Source organism: Chlamydotis macqueenii, chromosome Z (assembly GCF_036417535.1).
Source record: "Chlamydotis macqueenii isolate bChlMac1 chromosome Z, bChlMac1.mat, whole genome shotgun sequence".
Lineage (NCBI taxonomy): Eukaryota > Metazoa > Chordata > Aves > Otidiformes > Otididae > Chlamydotis > Chlamydotis macqueenii.
This window is the reverse complement of record NC_141593.1, coordinates 39,349,724-39,366,057: the sequence shown is the minus strand read 5'-3', so window position 1 is coordinate 39,366,057 and position 16,334 is coordinate 39,349,724. Positions and strand designations below refer to the sequence as shown.

The window sequence follows — 16,334 nt, the reverse complement described above, 5'->3', positions numbered from 1 at the left end:
GGGGGAAGGGGAGGGGAAGAAAACCAGAAGAAAAGGCTTTCTACATCTGAAATAAGTTGGAAAAGAGATCTAAAAATCATGTGCTGTTTTTGCAGACCTTCAGTAGAGTTAGAAGGTCATAAATGCCACGTTCTCCACTGTTTGCAAACTTGTAAATGAGTTTCAAACTCTGGGACATGGAGTGTGATGTGGTGTTACACTAGCAGATGTCTCCTGAAACAGGTGTGGAGACGATTTTGCCCGGAAAACAGAAGGAGCCGAACTAAAAAAAAAAAATCCCGAAGCCATGGGACCTCTTGCCTGAAGGCGTTCACACCTCGACCACCCTCACCACACAGCCGTGTCTGTGATTTTAGCACGGGTGCCTGAGTAGCCCTTTCTCTTCGAGGCTGAGCAGCTCGCTTGCAGTTCCTCGACCCCAAAAGAGCCGGTGGCAATTGTTCTGTAACAAGTCCGTGCTTTCTGCACGAGAGAAGAGCAAACGCCTTTTTGTGATGGTGCTGTCAATTGCTGCGTACCTGTGTCACCACAGACCCTTACCCGCCCGTAAAACAGCCGCTGCCTCGCCCCGAGACACGGCAGCTTCTCTGCGTGGACGAGGTCGCGGGGGGGGAGCTGAGTTGGGGGGAGGTGTTTCGCTTTAGTTTGTTTTCGAGTAACCGCCTCCCTTCGCTTCCCGCCGGGGGAGGGGTCGTTCCCGCCCCGGCGGAGCGGCGGCCCGGCCACGCCCGCAGTCGTTCACCGGCGGGAGGGGGCGGTACCGGCCTGCCCCGGCCCCTGGGCACGGCGGGGCTCCCCTGCTCTCCCCTCCCTTGCCCTGCCTGCCGGGGCCGAGGACGCGGGTGGCCATGGCCGGCTGCTGCCTCTCCGCCGAGGAGAAGGAGTCGCAGCGCATCAGCGCGGAGATCGAGCGGCAGCTGCGCCGGGACAAGCGGGACGCCCGCCGGGAGCTGAAGCTGCTGCTGCTGGGTGAGTGCGGGATGCTCCGGCCCGGGGATGGCGGGGGTGGGGGAACACACCTGCATGCGGCAGGGCTGAGGGCAAGAGCGGCTGATCTTCACAGCCCCGCACCCCTGGGGTCGTGGCTGCCCGGGTGGGAAAAAGTGCACCGACCCCCGCCGCGCCCAGGCGCTGCGAGGAGGCCGTGGTGTCTTGCGCGGCGCTGCCGCGAAGAGGGCGCGGTGGGTGGGGGAACCCTGGCACAGGTTGCCCAGAGAGGTGGTGGATGCCCCATCCCTGGAAACATTCAAAGCCAGGTTGGATGGGGCTCTGAGCAACCTGATGTAGTTGAAGATGTCCCTGCTTCTTGCATGGGGGTTGGACTAGATGACCCTTCCAACCCAAACCATTCTATGATTCTAAAGCAGACCACAAGCTCAGGAAACGGCGTGTCCCGTGTCCGGGAGAGCACAGTGGTTCTTGGCACTGGTGTCCCCAGCACTATGCTAGAGGAGCAGGGAGAGGCCCTGCCCGCACACTTCTGTCCGGAGCATCCCCTCTGAGCCTTTGCTTCCTACATCCACCACTTGCCTTTTTCAGTGAGTGCTGCTTCGCTGGTGGTAATCCAAGTTGGCAGAGGTGTTGGTGAGAGCTCTAGTGTGGATGAACTTGACAGCTTTAAGCCTTTCTATCTGTTTCTGCTCTATGCATATGCCAGACACACCTACAATAAGAGTTCCTGCCTCTCTGATACCAGCTGGGGGGAAACTAAGCCCAGAGCCCTGGCTGAAAGAAAACAAGAAACTTGAAACTATCTGATACAAAATGTTAGACTAAGGTGAAGCAGCACCTGTCTAGGGAAGTTTTATTTTTCCGTGGCAGCTGTTTGCGCCTGAACAGCTCGATGCAGAAACTCTCAGGCGTCAAAGCTCCCAGCGTGGGAAGATCTTCTCTTGCTGTGACCACTGCCAGAGAAGAAGTCAGTGTCCATAGTGTAATGAGTCGGTGAGCTAGCGCTGTCGTGTACGAATGCTAATACTCCCTTGCTAGAGATGGTGCAGTCATCTCTGCTGCAGATGGGTTGAGATACAGCAGTTTGTGTAATGTACCTCACTGAATAACCAGCCAGGCTTCGGACAGTAAGTTCTTATGAAGACCATACAAAACTGTAGATTAGAAACTCAGTTTAAACAGGCTGCTCTCAGTGTTGAATTACAAAATGACAGTAACATGATACTGGTTTAAAAAAAATGAAAACACAAAATACTGACTCGCCCTCAGTGCCATATGTCTGGTTTGCTATTGCTTTTGTCTATTACCTGTGTAGAAATCTGTTGCTGACTGATGCAAGAGTCTAAACTGATGTCTGTTAGATTTTGGATTTTGGAGCAAACATTTATAAGAAATAACAATTGTCTATTAAAAACTCCTCTAGTGTAATGTTTTGTCTGACCTAGGTGGGACATTACCAGTATACATAATACTGTAAGAAGGATAACTTGTTTATGGTAGTAATTAAGATGTTTTCTTGAGTATGGATATAACCATGTACATCCAGATATTGCAAATACACTTTAGAAAGTGTAATTTGAAGCAGATAGTTCTGTTCCATGAAAAGTAAAAATATATTATCTTGTCTGGCAAATTTAGCGGTTCCTTTAGTCTTTTACATGATAGGAAAGAAGGTGGTTATTCTGGGTTGCTATCCATCCAGCAATGTTTTGTTCTCAAAATACACATCAAGGAATGATGCAAGAGTGGCATAAACATGACTTCTCTCCTTTCCCTAGCCTGTACTCTTGGCTTCCAACTGCTCCTGTCTCAGGAGATTCCTGACCCACATGGGGATTCTGATTTCTTAGCAGCACTCAGTGGATTCCTCTTCCATGTATTTATCTAGCATCCTTCTGCCATCCACAGCATTTTGTGGCAGGAAATGGTCAGCTTACCTGTGTTTTGTGTTTTGTGTCAAAAACCACATCCTTTGTTTTCAGTTGGCCTATTCCTCTTATTTAAAATGTCTCAATATTTGTTTTGAAAGAGGCAGCAGACTGTCAGTGCGTATTCATTCACCCCTGTGCCTGTTCTGATTTTACAGACTTGCTATATCCCTCTTCAGCCATCAGTTTTCCAAGCTGAAGCAAATAAGTGATTTTTTTCCTTCACTGTGTCCATGCACGTGCATGGCAGTGGTATGCCTATAAAGAAGGATATAATATATTTTGAAAACCTGATTCTTCTTGAGAAATGTCCTGCGAAATGTCTAGTTTTATGATTTTTTTTAAAAAACATAGATTTTCATTGTTACCCTTCAAGATCTATTCCCTCCTTACTGTTCTTTTTTTTTTCCCCCCTGCTGTTCTTTTTTTTTTTTCACCACTGTTCTTTTTTATTTTTTGACCCTGTCCCTGCCCCCTCCTGAGTGCATCAGGGTTTCCCTCTTGACAGTGATTGCAGACTTTGCATAGAGCTCAGATTATTGCATAATACTGAGACCTTTGGCAGAATGGACCCTATTGCAGCCATTATGGGTTCCTAAAAAAGACCCTATTAAAAATTCTTAATTAAAAGGGATTTGTTGCTGGGAGAAGTGGGCATTTAAAAAAAAAAAAAAACAACCAACCAAACAAAATAAATTTAATGGGTAAGAGGACTAATGTATTCTTTTCCTGGTAGCTTATTAGAGGACATTAATAATTGATAAATAAATACTTAAATTATGCTTCTGGATAACACTTCAGTGCAAAACATTTAAGCATGGGGAAGATAATGTTGCTTGTGAACACTCAGAAGCATCAGACTGTGAACTGTGGGAGTGAGCTCAGGTGGTCCCGCTCAAGACCCAGTGAGGCCATCTCAAGTGGGTTTTCTTCCAGTGTCATTATAATGACCGGGTGTGGAGAGGATCGTGTTTGACAGAGTCAGTTCTCATTGACAAGCCATGTTAAGATAGAACTGCTGCTCTTTAGAGTTCTTGTATAAAGCAGAGAGATGCATTTGGGGACAGTAATCCGTAGCAGTTCATGCTGCTGGCTGTGGTAAAATACAGTTTGGCATTTTTAAGTAGTGGCATAGGAATAGGAAACCTATTGATGATGATGTGGGCACAGTCAAGGTGTCTCAGCCTGTGCAACTCAACAATGCATTGCAGATATGGACATGAGAAAAACGGCTGCTGTGCCTCAGCTCCTCACTGTTAACTGGCAGTAAGGGCTCTTGGTTCATCTTCCTGGGATACGAGCGCTAGAGGAGTGCTTATATCCTAACTCATGAGGGCATATCTGATAGTGATTGCTTGCTTTTCGGTAGCCTTCCTCGTCCAAGCTGTCTGCCTGCCTTTGTCAGATATATTTACTGTATCTGTGTCAGCTTCTGTGAAGAGATTTTATTAAAAAACGAGGAATCCCTCTGCTTATCTGCCTGGTAAATTTGTTGGTTTGTTTTTTTTTCTTTCCTATCTGTTTGAAAATTAATACTAAGAAGAAATAATGTAAAACTACTCTAACTTGAATAGATGTAAAGACAGGAGGCTGTCTTAGTTTGAAGAATAATATTTTGACATTAATGTGGTTAATTCTTGTTATTTTTGTTTTAGTAGTTTGCTAACACAGGATTCCCAAATTTTACTCCAGAGAAAATTGATGCAATGAGCAAGTGCTAGTTGTGCCTTGAGATTCTGATTGTGTATTATGGTTTCTAAGAGTAAGTGAGATAATCAATTTCTTTAGAGGCTAATCTGAGCAAATACCTGATAGAAATCAGTTTCAGTAGCCACAAGCTTCATCATAGGCAGTTGCAGAATATTTCTAAACTGTTTGGATTATGCATGGCTGACTGGCATCATGAAGTCCAAAGATAATGTAAGCATATGTAAGAACAGCTCTATCAGTATACAAATACATCTTCATCCTTAGTTATTTCTGAACCACATTACACATAGTTGGATCAAGGTAGCATCCTTTTTTTTAAACTGGAAATCTCAATGTGATTTAATGTTGAAAACCCCATTTTGCAGAGCTGAAGGTAGACCGGCCCCTGCCACATGCTGGGTGGCAAAAACGAGCATAATTTACAGCAACTAACTCAAACTTTTGCTCAGATCTTACCCATTGGTATATGTGTCAAAACAGTAATTTTAGTTGAACTGGATTTTATTTCTGAGAAAGGACTGCTGAAGCTATCAAATGATACTTCATTACTTCTCCCTCTATGCATTTTAACTAAAACAGCCTTTCTGCTCTTTGATTAGGACAATTTAAATCTTTCTCTCAACATTATCTTTATGCAGTTTTAAATGTTTTAAGGATTATAATAAGATAACATTCCTTTGGAAGTTTAGCAAAATTACCATTAAATGCTAGTGCTTTGTGCCAAAACCATTTTTTCTCTTCACTGGCTATTAGTTGAAAATGCCAGTTATTTTCCAACTTTAGTATGTTCTGAGCTTCACTCTGGGAGAATTTAACTGTTGTATTTGTAGCTGATGCCATCATTATCAAGACATCAAAGATTTTTTTTTTAAATGTTCAAAGGGATAGCAGTTACTAGACAAGTAGTAGCAGTTGTTGTAAGATAAAACAAGCACAATGTTTTGAGGAGGAAAAGGATCACACAGCTTTGTTGCCTTTAGTTTTGTGTTACCTGGTATACAAAATCCATGAAGCATTACTTTGGGAGGGGAGAGATTAGTAGTGAAGTGATAAGGACATGATCTGTTGAGAATGTGTGATACCTGTAGGGTCCTAAAAAGATAATCCACTGCAATTCTTCTAGAAATTAACATCTTACTGTTGACTGTTCTGGCTTTTTGGTGCACCGTCATTTTCGGAGATAGCTAGTGTTGATTCTTCGTATTCCTTGAAGAAAGCAACAGAACAGAATAAGAGAGAAAACACAATCTTTTTTTCCTCTGACTGCTATCATAAAGGAAGATAATTTAATTTTTTTTTTTTTTCTCGTGTCATCCTATCTGGCCTTGTTTCCAAAGGAAATAATAGCATAATAGACAAGGCAAAATTAGAATTTTATCCAATGACTATTTTACTTAAAAGGGAGGTTAGTGAGTAGTATAACATAATCATCTTTACCCTTCTGAAAGAGAAAGAATACAGAAATGAACACTTGTATTTTTATGATAATGCTATTAAATCTTCTGTTAACTGCTAAGTGATTCTTGTTAGGATTGCATTCAGATTACTTTCTTTTACTGTATTTGCTTTGTTGTTCTTTGTATAAGTTACCCTGTTTGCCTGATATTAGTGGAAAGAAGTAAATTGAGTAGTATATCTTTCTGCTTTGAAACTGAAATACAAGGACTAGCTTAAAATAAGTGCTTTAGGGTCCCACAGCTCCCTAAATACCATGTATGAAGTACTGGGCACTGAGCTAATGTAAATGAATGTGGGAGTTTATACCTTGCAAGCTTTGATTTTGAAGTACTGAGCAACTACAGCTTAAAACCAAAGTCTGACTCTTAGCTTAATTTCTCTCTGAGCAGCAGAGGCTGCGTGAACTGAGCAATAAATTGTTTCATTTGTACAAAGCAAACCCAATAGCGCATATGTTCATTTTATTTAATTTGCTGTGATTTGTGCAGTCGTTGCTATGGCTTTAATACTAACCCTTTCCAAGTGAGTGACCTGTTTCACTCTTCAAATGTATGAAAAAATTGCCCTGTAGTATCACAGTCACATTTTTTCCTCATATTTTTTAACTAGATCTGATAAAATTATGATCTTCTGAATGACCTGTATAATATTCATAATGTATCTAGCTGGCTAGCTTCCTTTTTACCTCCAGAATGACTTAGTACGAACAAAAGCACCCAAAGAAGGCAAGGACTGTTGTGTGCTATTGCTTTACCTCCATTTTATGGTTTAAGGGTAGCTGTATCACATCTTTATTGATTCATAGTTACTGTTAAGCACACTTTTTTGTCAAAAAAATATTTAGCGAAGTCTATTGTGTGTCACCAAGTCACATTTTTTTTTTCCCACTAGATAAAGGAAAACCTCTCCAAGTAGTAGATGTTGATTTTATGTCTAACAAGTGTTGATCCATGACAGATTAGTTCATGGCTTCCACTTGAGTGTGAGAACCATGCAAGGCCACTATTAATTTTGTTCTTTTTTTTTATTTGTAAGAGCAGATGATCAATTTGTACAAACAAATGCTTCTGAAAGAGTGCTCCTGTTGGAAGTAGTAAAACATAAAAACTAAAATACTGTCCTGGGAAACAGTTTAGCTCTAGGTTCTGCAGTGAAGTATTAAATACAAGCTTTAGTTATTAAGTTTTCCTTTTTACTTTTTCTAAATCAGTTCCAGGTCTAATGATACCCTCCACTGAGGAATGCAAGTTAGATAATTTTTTATGAGTAGTAGTATACAAATTGTTGCCTCAAGAACTGCTTCATTCATGAACATAAAAGAGGGATCAGAACTCGTTTGGAATTTGTTTTCCAAAAGATGTGGATACAACTTTCTTTGCGAGCAGAATGCATGTTGTGTTATCCATGTTGAAAGTTTACCTTGACTATGCCACTTTTCTCTGGCTTCAGTTTGTTTTAATGTATTTAGACCTTCCTCCCTTCCTCCCTTCCTCCCTTCCTCCCTTCCTCCCTTCCTCCCTTCCTCCCTTCCTCCCTTCCTCCCTTCCTCCCTTCCTCCCTTCCTCCCTTCCCACTCCTTTCCCATTTAAAAGCTGTTGCATGTAGCTGCCTTCCCAAAGTTTTGGGTCAGTATCATTGAAGGAGAAAATTCTGGAAAAATTGTGAATATTCTCCAGCTTTGGGGTATTATGAGTTACTTTTAGGCTTGTTTTGGAGGAAGCAGTCAACTTGCTGGTGTGTCCTGAAAACTCTTGTTAGCCCAGTCATTTATAAAACTGAGCACTGAAAGTGTACTCGAAACATGCTTTTGGGTTTCTGCAGGGAAGGGTTCACTCATAGCTGACAATATGTAGTGTTGTGCAGATTGCCACTTTCAGTACACTAAAAAGAAAGTAAAAATTTGATTCGAGTAAATAAAACCTCATTCTAAAATATAGAGCATAGGAAACCTGAGAAAATAAATTACTGGTAAATAACAGGTAACTACTAATCCATTTTGCCCAAGTAATTTCCTTTTTTCAGTCAGTAAATTGATCTAACCTGTCATTTAAAGGGCTCTGAAGAAAGATTTTGCTTTTTTTTTTGCTTAGCAGATAAAAAAAAAAAAAGGAAAAATTCAGGTCCTATTGATAACTTTTGTCACTATAATTTCCATTCTCTATCATATTTAATTGCTGAAGCTTATCCATAGCTCACAAACTGGTTTTGGTTATGTATTTTAAATTTTGTGTTAAGTGACCTTGGAGCTGTCTTGTATCTTAATGCTTTTCTGTAGTTACTATGCTTTGGTTTACATCTCTTGCAGGTATAAAATTATGTGTAAATTTGGATTAAGATTTTGTAGGTACAACTTTATTTGCAGTAATTCTTGAGAGAGTAAGCCAGCTTTTCAGTATGGCAGGTGGAGTTTTCTACCTTTGCCCTTTTCCAGTTCTCAGGTATATTGCTTGATCTTTGACTGTTAACTGAATCTTTTTTTTTTTTTTTTTTCTTAAATAGGGACAGTAATCTACTTTTATTTATTTGAAATACTGTCTTATGAAGTCTTCCATCAGTTCCTATGAAAAACAGTTTGCAATATCAATACTAAAAGTACTGTAAGATACAGTTGAAAAATTAATGTGCCAACATATGGAAACCTGTTACAAAAAATAGAATAATAGAATAGAATCATAGAATCATAGAATGGTTAGGGTTGGAAGGGACCTTCAAAGGTCATCTAGTCCAACCCCCCTGCAAGGAGCAGGGACATCCCTGACTAGATCAGGTTGCTCAGAGCCTCATCCAGCCTGGCGTTGAACGTTTCCAGGGATGGGGCCTCCACCACCTTTCTGGGCAACCTGTTCCAGTGTTCTATAACTCGCATCGTAAAAAAATGTTTCCTAATATCCAATCTAAATCTACCCCCGTCTATTTTAAAACAATTACCTCTCGTCCTATTGCAACAGGCCCTACTAAACAGCCTTTCCCCATCTTTCTTGTAGGCCCCCTTGAGGTACTGGAAGACCGCTATCAGGTCTCCCCGGAGCCTCCTCTTCTCCAGGCTGAACAGCCCCAACTCTCTCAGCCTGTCCTCATAAGAGAGGTGCTCCAGCCCTTTTATCATCTTCGTGGCCCTCCTCTGGACCTTCTCCAACTGGTCCATGTCCTTCTTGTGTTGGGGGCTCCAGAACTGGACACAGTTCTCCAGGTGGGGTCTCACCAGGGCAGAGTAGAGGGGGAGAATCACCTCCCTCGACCTGCTGGCCACGCTCCTCTTGATGCAGCCCAGGATGCAGTTGGCCTTCTGGGCTGCAAGGGCGCATTGCCTGCTCATGTTGAGCTTTTCGTCCACCAGCACTCCCAAGTCCTTCTCCTCCATGCTGTTCTTGATCCATTCTCCGCCAGCCTGTGTTTGTGCCTGGGATTGCCATGACCCAGGTGCAGGACCTTGCACTTGGCCTGGTTGAACTTCATGAGGTTGGCACGGGCCCACCTCTGCAGCCTGTCAAGGTTCCTCTGGATGGCATCCCTCCCTTCCAGCGTGTCGACGGCACCACACAACTTGGTGTCGTCGGCGAACTTGCTGAGGGTGCACTCTATCCCACTGTCCATGTCGCCGACAAAGATGTTGAACAGGGCCGGGCCCAACACGGACCCCTGAGGGATGCCACTTGTGACCGGTCTCCACATGGACATTGAGCCGTTGACCACCACTCTCAGAGTGCGGCCATGCAGCCAACTCCTTATCCACCGAGTGGTCCGTCCATCAAACCCATTTCTCTCTAGTTTAGAGAGAAGGATGTCGTGCGGGACAGTGTCAAAAGCTTTGCACAAGTCCAGGTAGATGATGTCAGTTGCTCGTCCCTTGTCCACCGATGCTGTCACCCCGTCATAGAAGGCCACCAAATTGGTCAGGCACGATCTGCCCTTGGTGAAGCCATGCTGGCTGTCACCAACCACCTCCTTGCTCTCCATGTGCCTTAGCATGGTTTCCAGGAGAATCTGCTCCATGACCTTGCCAGGCACAGAGGTGAGGCTGACCGGCCTGTAGTTACCCAGGTCTTCCTTATTCCCCTTTTTAAAAATGGGGGTTATGTTCCCTCTCTTCCAGTCATCAGGGACCTCACCAGACCGCCACGACTTCTCAAATACGATAGCCAGTGGCTTGGCAACTTCCTCTGCCAGTTCCCTCAGGACCCGCGGATGGATCTCATCAGGTCCCATGGACTTGTGCACCTTTAGGTTCCTCAGATAATCCCGAACCTGCTCTTCGAGTACAATGGGCAGTTCTTCATCCTCGCAGTCCCTGCTTGCACCTTCTACAGGTTGGGTGGTGGGACAGGAACTCTGTCGGTGAAGACTGAGGCAAAAAAGTCATTGAGAACCTCAGCCTTCTCCATGTCCTGGGTAACCAGGACACCAGTTCCCTTTCGGAGGGGGCCTACATTTTCCCTGGACTTTCTTTTGTCCCCTACGTACCTATAAAAGCTCTTCTTGTTGCATTTTATAACCCTGGCCAGATTCAGTTCTTCCAGGGCTTTGGCTTTCCTTACCTTATCCCTGGCCACTCGCGCAGCCTCTTTGTAGTCCTCCCAGGCTACCTGTCCCCACTTCCACCCTCTATAGGCTTCCTTTTTCACTTTCAGTTGGTCCAGGAGCTCCTTGCTCATCCACGCCGGCCTCCTGGCCTTTTTGCCCGACTTGTTCTTCATCGGGATGCACCTCTGCTGAGCTTGGAGGAGGTGCTCCTTGAATATAGACCAACTTTCCTGGGCCCCTCTTCCCTCCAGGGCCGCCTCCCATGGCACTTGGCCCATGAGGTTCCTGAAGAGGCCGAAGTCCGCCTTCCTGAAGTCTAGGGCAGAGAGCTTGCTGTGTAGTTTCCTTGCTGCCCCGTGGATCTTGAACTCCACCATGTCATGGTCGCTGCAGCCAAGGCTGTCCTTTAGTTTCACTTCCCCCACCAGCCCCTTCCTGTTGGTGAGCACAAGGTCGAGCATGGCACCCCTCCTTGTCGGCTCCTCTATCGCCTGCAGGAGGAAGTTGTCATCCACGCATTCCAGGAACCTTCTGGACTGCCTGTGCCCTGCCGTGTTGTCTCTCCAACAGATGTCAGGGTGGTTGAAGTCCCCCGTGAGAACCAGGGCCTGTGATCGTGAGGCTGCTCCTATCTGGCTACAGAGCGCCTCATCTGCTCTGTCCTCCTGGCCAGGCAGCCTGTAACAGACCCCCACCGTAACGTCCCCTGTCCGTCCCCATCCTCTAATCTTGACCCATAAGCTCTCTGTCAGCTCCTCCTCCATCCCCAGGCGGAGCTCCACACACTCCAGCCGGTTGCTGATGTAGAGAGCGACACCCCCTCCTCGTCTCCCCTTCCTGTCTTTTCTAAAAAGCCTATACCCTTCCATGTTGATGCTCCAGCCGTGTGTGTCATCCCACCACGTCTCCGTGATGCCAATGAGGTCGTAGCCCTGCTCGTGTGCAAGCATCTCCAGCTCTTGTTTGGTTTGGGTTGTAAAGGGCCTTCAAAGGCCATCTAGTCCAACCCCCCTGCAAGGAACAGGGGCATCCCTGACTGGATCAGGTTGCTCAGAGCCCTGTCCAACCTGGTCTTGAATGTTTCCAGGCATGGGGCATCCACCGCCTCTCTGGGCAACCTGTTCCAGTGTTTCACCACCCTCATTATAAAAAAAAAATAATTCCTGATGTCTAATCTGCATCTGCCTCCTTCTATTTTAAAACCATTACCCATCATCCTTTCACAACAGGCCTTGCTGAAGAGTTTCTCCCCGTCCTTCTTGTAAGCCCCCTTTAAGTACTGGAAGGTTAAGTACTATAAGGTCTCCCCTTGTAGCCTGAACAGCCCCAATGCTCTCAGCTTGTCCTCATGGGAGAGATGCTCCAGCCCTCTGATCATCTTTGTGGCCCTCCTCTGAACTCGCTTCCTTCCTATGTTAGGGGCTCCCAAGCTGGATGCAGTACTCCAGGTAGGGTCTCACGAGAGCAGAGTAGAGGGGCAGAATCACCTCCCTTGACCTGCAGACCATACCTCTTTTGATGCCACCCAGGATGCACTTGACTTTCTGGGCTGCAAGTGCACATTGCTGGCTCATGTTGAGCTTGTCGTCCACCAACACTCCCAAGTCGTTCTCCTCAGGGCTGCTCTCAATCCATTCTCTGCCCAGGCTGTATTTGTGCTTGGGATTGCCCCGACCCCTGTGCAAGACCTTGCACTTGGCCTGGTTGAACTTCATGAGGTTTGCATGGGCCCACCTCTCCAGCCTGTCAAGGTCCCTCTGGATGGCATCCCTTCCCTGCAGCATGTGGACGGCAGCACACAGCTTGGTAAACTTGCTGAGGGTGCACTAATCCCACTGTCCATGTTGCTGACAAAGATCTTAAACAGGGCTGGTCCCAATACTGACCCCTGGGGAATGCTGCTCGTCACCAGTCTCCACCACAACTCTTTCAGTGTGGCCATCCAGCCAATTCCTTATCCACTGAGCGGTTCATCCTTCAAATCTACGTCTCTCCAGTTTAGAAACAAAGTCATCATGTGGGACAGTGTCAAATGCTTTGCACAAGTCCAGGCAGATGATGTCAGTTGGTCTTCCCATGTCCACCAGTGCTGTAATCCCTTTGTAGAAGGGCACCAAACTGGTCAGGCACGATCTGCCCTTGGTGAAGCCATGTTGGCTGTCACCAACCACCTCCTTGCTCTCCATGTGCCTTAGCATGGTTTCCAGGAGAATCTGCTCCATGACCTTGCCAGGCACAGAGGTGAGGCTGACCGGCCTGTAGTTCCCTGGCTCTTCCTTGTTCCCCTTTTTTAAAAATGGGGGCTATGTTACCCCTTTTTGGGTGAGTGGCAACCTCACTGGACTGCCACGATTTTTCAAATGTGATGGCTAGCGGCTTGGCAACTTAATCTACTAGTTCCCTCAGGACCTACAGATACATCTCATCAGGTCCCATGGACTTGTGCATCTCCAGGTTCCTTGGATGGTCCCAAAACTGATCTTATCCTACAGTGGGCAGTTCTTCATTCTCCCAGTCCCTGCTTTTGCCTTCTACTACTTGGATGGTGTGGCTAGAGCACTTGCTGGTGAAGACTGAGGCAAAAAACTGGCTGCGTATCTCAGCCTTCTCCATGTGCCTGGTAATCGGGTCTCCCATTTCCTTTCAGAGAGGGCCTGTATTTTCCCTGGTCTTTGTTTTATCCCCAGTGTACCTATAGAAGCTCTTCTTGTTGTCCCTGATGTCCCTGGCCGGACTTAATTCTATCAGGCTTTAGCCTTCCTTACCTGATCCTTGGCCACTCGGACAACCTCTCTGTAAAAAGCTGTAAAATTTGAGTTTATTTACATGGGAATCATCAAATGATATTACAATTTCTTGCATGTTCCAGTTGCCACTGTTGTGTAGTTAACCCAGAGTGATAACTGCAGTATAGGAAACTTTGAAATTATTTTTCCATAACTTCTATTTGCAAATTTTTCACTTATATATGAGTTGAAAACAGTGCACAGAGATGGAACGTTTTCCACTTAAAACTCATACATATAAAGCAAGTATTATCAAAAGCAATGTGAAAAATTGTTAAATGGTAAAAAGATAATTATGTAGCTTTTTCCAGTCTGTGCTTAGCACAACAATGTTCACGTTTCAGATATGTTAAAGTTATGGGGTTTTGTCCAAAAAAGAAGGAAGAAGGAACAGGATTTGATAATGTGTTTAGTGTCTTTTTTCTTTTAAGTTTTGTTTTAGGAGAATTAAATTTGAGGCCTCTGTAACTCAGGTAGCACATATTGAGTATACACACTGATTAAACAAAAATCAAAACATAAGAGCCAACTTAATTAGCTGTGATTTTGCTTGTGTTTTCTTAAGTGTCCTTTTCCAGTTGATTGAATATTTGCTATTTTTTACATTTCTTCTGATATTCATACTCTTCTAATAGAGTCATCATATGAAATAACACAGGGATTATTAACTTCCTCTAGATAACGTTCTGAACTGTAAATAGGAAAATAACCTGTGCCTGAAAATGAATTGCTATGTTTTGTGCTTGGTGACTGGAGAGAGTAGGCTTTACATACATAGTATCTTCTGCTGGTAGTAGTGGTGACCATGTATGTGTTTTAAATAAAAGTAAAATTGATTTCTTTCAAATATATTAACACTGGTTCTATTTAGCCTGCAATTTTATTTGCTCAAACCTGGAGTTATGAAAAAAAAAAACCTGTAATAAGAATAGAGTTCTGCAGCTTTGGTAGGAATCAGTTCCTTCTGTGTAAAAATACATTCAGTGGTTTTCATTTCACTAGAAGCAAAAAATTGTGTGAGTGATAACATGGGAGATGATGCTGTCTATCATATTGCATAGTCACTGATTTCCAGGCTTTCAAGCACTGATGCTCTTTCTGCAGAGAGTCCTCTCAGCCCATAATGCAGGATTCTCTCTTGAAAGCTCTCCTTTCCATATGATTAGAATTATAGGATGTTTTCTACAACAGTAGCATGGGTAAGCAGACCTTTGCAAAAACCTTAGTGCATAGTGACACTGCTGTTCTTTATGATTATCTTCTCTCATTGTTATGGGATTTCAATGTGATTATGTTAGGAAGTTGGATTTAGCTTACAGAATTATTTTTCGAAACAGTAGTGCACCTTTCTAAGGGAATACTAAATATGAGTTAATAAAACTTAATTAAAGTTCAGGAACACATTGAGGTATTTAGTAATTGAATTTCTATTGGCTTCTTCAGTAGTAATACTCCTCAGTACTGAAATAACCATTTCTATTATGAAGGCATTAGGCTAATGATGACACCTTTTTCTCTCTCAGTGCTGAGCTAGAGCTGAAATAGTTTATTGGAGATACCTTCAGTTTGAAGACAGCGAATGAAGGTATTCCATGGAAGAAAAAATTATTGTAAAATAACGTTTAAATAAAAAGGAAGAATGGATTTTTAGATGTATTACTTATTTCTATTGTTTTGTGGTTCCACTGCTAGTCTTAGGTCAGCTGTAGTTAATGTCCTTTAAATGTGATTACTTTTCCTAGTGCTTGAACTTATGCCCATGTTTTGCTGAAAAAGCATTAGAACTTTATGCAGAGCATCTTGGAAATATCTGTAGATAGCCACTGGTTGGGAATTGCAGGGAACACTAACTGAAAAGCAAAACACTTTTAAATAAACAAAAATATCTGTCACAAATTAAGCCTCTTTGGTTATTTTTTTTTTCATTTGGTTTTTTTTAACCTTACAAGTAAATACTTTTTGGACCTAAATATTTCCAAGGTAATTGTGCCAAGTGCTTATCCGTAATCATAATCATAATATATATTTTCAAAAGCAAGTAAGTTCCCAATCTGATATTTTCTTTGGTAGGAAAGGCCAAAAAAATTAATTTTAGCCCTTAGGACATATCCATTTCACAATTCCCAGCTTTGTGTTTGAAATGAAAATGTGTTTTGTGTAAAAACTTGGCGTTCATTATCCAAGCAGGAAGCTTTTATGCCTAACTTTGTTTTATTGTTACTTCACAATCGGAAAGCCACGTGTCAGCCTGTGTTTTTTCTGAGGTAGCACCTTCTGCGACACTGTGCTATGTAACCTCCGAGCAGGAGCTGGCGTCTCTTACTTGACAGACATATGGGGGATCCTAATTTCCAGCTGAAATTCTTAAGTGCTAGCACAATGGATGTCAAGACAAGGGGTTTTCAAACCAGTGTTTGGGAGGAGTTCTTGCCAATCTCATAGTGCAGAGTTGCCAAAACTTTACTCTGTGTATGTATTAGCGTACTGAGTAAATGAAAGCAGAGTTTATTTTACTGGAGGTTTACACTGGTTATTAAACTTTTTTTTTTTCCTGTGGTAACTTTTGCACTGTCAAGCCTTTAAAATTCTTTCCTAGTGCTTTATCTGCGAGTTCTTGCCACCTGCATGTGTACAGTCACCTCCCAACACAGCTATATCTGCAGATTGCTGCAAAATGACACCTGAAAAGTCCAGTTCTTATTGCTAAGAGGAAAAAGAAAGGGAGCAAACATGTTGCTTGGAATTACAAGCTTACCTAAGCACTGACAGGCTGTACACGAGATTAAATTGGTCATAATTACCCATGCAAAAGTATTGAGACCCTATAAAATCTTAAGGTGGCAGTTCATTTAAGGAAGATTTGCCCACTGTCCTGTTACCACATGAGACAGATTTAAAACCTCTGTTCTTATTTTGAAATTGTTTACATGATGAAACTCCAGATAGGTGAGTTAAAGCCAGTTCTAACAGATTTAGGAAT

The 16,334-nt window shown here is 43.4% G+C and overlaps 1 protein-coding gene across 1 annotated transcript in view; it reads left to right on the top strand.

Annotated features, from left to right (window-relative positions):
- Positions 1–848: 848 nt before the first annotated feature.
- Positions 849–16,334, top strand: part of GNA14 (G protein subunit alpha 14) — an 89,293-nt gene continuing 73,807 nt past the window's right edge. Inside the window, exon 1 of the mRNA XM_086770328.1 lies at positions 849–969. Coding sequence (XP_086626454.1) covers positions 849–969 — 121 coding nt within the window. The remainder of the gene's footprint in view (positions 970–16,334) is intronic.